The 2,882-nt window shown below is 40.5% G+C and overlaps 1 protein-coding gene across 1 annotated transcript; it reads left to right on the forward strand.

Annotated features, from left to right (window-relative positions):
* The first annotated feature begins 1,082 nt into the window (after positions 1 to 1,082).
* Positions 1,083 to 2,336, forward strand: LOC133039228 (uncharacterized). The gene has a single exon (XM_061118072.1). The coding sequence runs from the start codon at positions 1,083 to 1,085 to the stop codon at positions 2,334 to 2,336; it is 1,254 nt and encodes a 417-aa protein (XP_060974055.1).
* Positions 2,337 to 2,882: the final 546 nt, after the last annotated feature.

The raw sequence follows: 2,882 nt of genomic DNA on the forward strand, positions 1-2,882 counted from the left end.
CACCCTTGAGAAACAGTCGCGATTTCTCTAATCCTACCTGTAAGAACCATTATTTTCTGTAGTGACAAATTATGTCCAGTTGCATTCCAGTTGCGTCTGGGACTCGTAGTGTTTTGTCTGGAGTTCGTACTGTTAGTGTTAGTCCACGTCAGCAAAGATATTTTAGGTTTTAATTGTTCAGATGGTAACAGCTGTCTATTTCGGGTTTGTTGGTTTAGCTGGGTATAAATACGATTTATGGGTATTTTGTTGACGAACTTTTTGATCGGAGATTAGGGATTACGTTTCTTTCTTCTTGTTTCTTCTTTATGTTCCATGGCAGGTGATCTTTGAGCTTGGAGGTATTACTCCATAGTTGCAGATCAAAGCTTGAAGATGTTGAGTTCAGACTGAAGGGATTTCAGTATCATCTTCATCACCACATCTGAAGGGAGTTCAGATTGGAGAAGTGTTGAAGAGAGCTCATCATTTACACAAGGGGATCTTGTGTCTCCAATCAAGGGTCTTGGTTGGTATGGGTATAGATTCACTATATTTTGTAAAAGAGTGTATTGTTTACAATATTGTTGGTTTTTGTAAGATACATCTTTGAATATAGTGAAAGGTATTACCCTGGTTCGGGGAACCCAAGCACTAGCCGCCTAGAATGAGTTTCTAGGGCAGGTGAAGCTTGTAAAATTCTGGTGTTGAATCTTTGATTTTGTTCTTTTTATATTCAAGCTTAAATCAAGATAAAATCAATCTAAATATGAAAAAGATAGGTTAGACAAGAACTTGGGACTTTCAATTGGTATCAGAGCCAGCTATTTCTGTTAGAAATATTGATCCTTAGAGTTCTTGCAAGATTCGTTGTACTGAAATTCATTGTTGCTGCAATTCTTGATTTTTCTGCATTTTTTCCTTTCTGCAACACCTAGTTGGAACTAACTCCCTCTCCAGACACGACTCTGGGAGTATACTGCTCTCTATCTTTGTTTTGTTTTTCCTTGATTCGTACAGGAATGGAGATGTTCAGAGAAGGAGGGTCCATATCACGACCCCCAATGCTGGAAGGTGCCAATTACCCATACTGAAAAACCAAAATGCGAGCATTCTTGAGGGCGGTGAATGAAAGAGTTTGGATGGCCATAGAAGATGGTTGGACATGCCCAACGGTGATGGATAATGGTGTCACCAAACCAAAACATATGAGCTTGTGGACTCCAGATGAGATGGAGAGGGCCAATTTTAATTTGAAGGCCATGCATGCTCTATTCAATGCAGTGTCCATAACTCAATTGAAGGTCATTGCAAACTGTGAGATGGCCAAAGAGGCTTGGAAAAAACTACGAATTAAAAATGAAGGAACGGATGCTGTAAAGAAATCCCGTCTTCGTGCTTTGGCAAAAGCATTTGAAGATTTATCAATGGAGGAAGAAGAAACGGTGGCTGAGTTCCATGCTAAATTGTGTGACATATCAAATGAATCTTATGCTTTGGGAAAGACTTATTCAAATGCAAAGCTGGTTCGTAAAGTCCTTGGAGTTCTACCTAGGAGATTTATGTCTAAAGTAACCTCCATTGAAGAAATGAGAAACGTGAAGGAACTGGATCTTGATGAACTGATTGGATCCTTGCAGAATTATGAAATGTCATTAACAAGGTGGAAGAAAGAAAAAAAGAAGAAGGATGTGAACAAAGAAAAAGGGGACAACAATATTGCGTTCATTCACAAAGAAGAAAAGAAGTCTATCCCAGATTTGTCTGCTGGTTTCTCAGATGAAGCTGTAGATTTGCTGACCAAGAACTATGCAAAATTCTTGAAAAAGAAGTACAAGAAACTGTGTTCTGAGGGTAAGGAAAATGCTTCCAAAAGAAATCCTCTTGGGAACTTCTGGCATGGTCAGCAACCCAGTGACAATAAGAGCATGGGCATTCAGTGCAGACAATGTGATGGGTTCGGACACATTCAGGTCGAGTGTGCCAACACTCTCAAAAAGAAGAAAGCCCTTGTTGCCACCTGGAGCGATAGTGACGAAGAAAAAGACTCTATTGCAAGCAAAAGTTCTAATGAGGATAAACAGGTAGTGGCTTTCATGGCTCAAAGTCATCAGTCTGTTGAATCTGAGGATGATGGAGTCTCCACTGTGTCTGAAGTCGACAGTAATGGAAGACAAAATGCATATGAAGAAATGTTTGCTCAGTGGGAATATATGACCAAGCAGATTAGAGGTCTGAATAGTGCCAAGGAGCAGATAGAGTCTGAAAAGTCAAGCTGGAGGACACCGTTAAGAATCTCAACAAACGTCTTGATGAGAAGGACAATGAGATCTACAAGCTTTCAGCTGAACTCATAAGAGCTAAACAGACTTTAGAGTTTATCCCTCCAGGAACGGCTGCCATCAATCAAACTCTTCAACTTTAAAAACCTTATGGTGATCGAACCTCTATTGAATACAAGATGTTGTATAAGCAAGGAGATAACTTGGGGGAAGAAGAGTCCACTACACTAGTGATCAACCTGGACAAAAAGGCTGACAAGCAATCATCACTTCCCTCGACACCTGAATCCTCAGACCCCACTAGAAAATTCCATGTTCCATCTGGACCTACCAAGGTGAAGTTAGAAGGAAGAAGAATTGCCACGGAGAATATATCTCAGATGGAGAGATTCATCCCAGTGTGTCACTTCTGTAACAGGAGGGGTCATATTCGACCCAGATGCTATAAGCTGCAGAACTACTTGAAAGCTATGATCAATCGACCTAAGAGTTTTCAAAAACCCAATAAAACTCGAAAGGAAGGATCTCAAAGTGAGTGGAGATTGAGGGGTGATCGTGAATTGAATGTTGGGTTGGTGGCTCAAGTTTTGCTGTCTGCATTTCTGGAAGGACAGTGGTACT

Source organism: Cannabis sativa, chromosome 6 (genome assembly GCF_029168945.1).
Source record: "Cannabis sativa cultivar Pink pepper isolate KNU-18-1 chromosome 6, ASM2916894v1, whole genome shotgun sequence".
NCBI lineage: Eukaryota > Viridiplantae > Streptophyta > Magnoliopsida > Rosales > Cannabaceae > Cannabis > Cannabis sativa.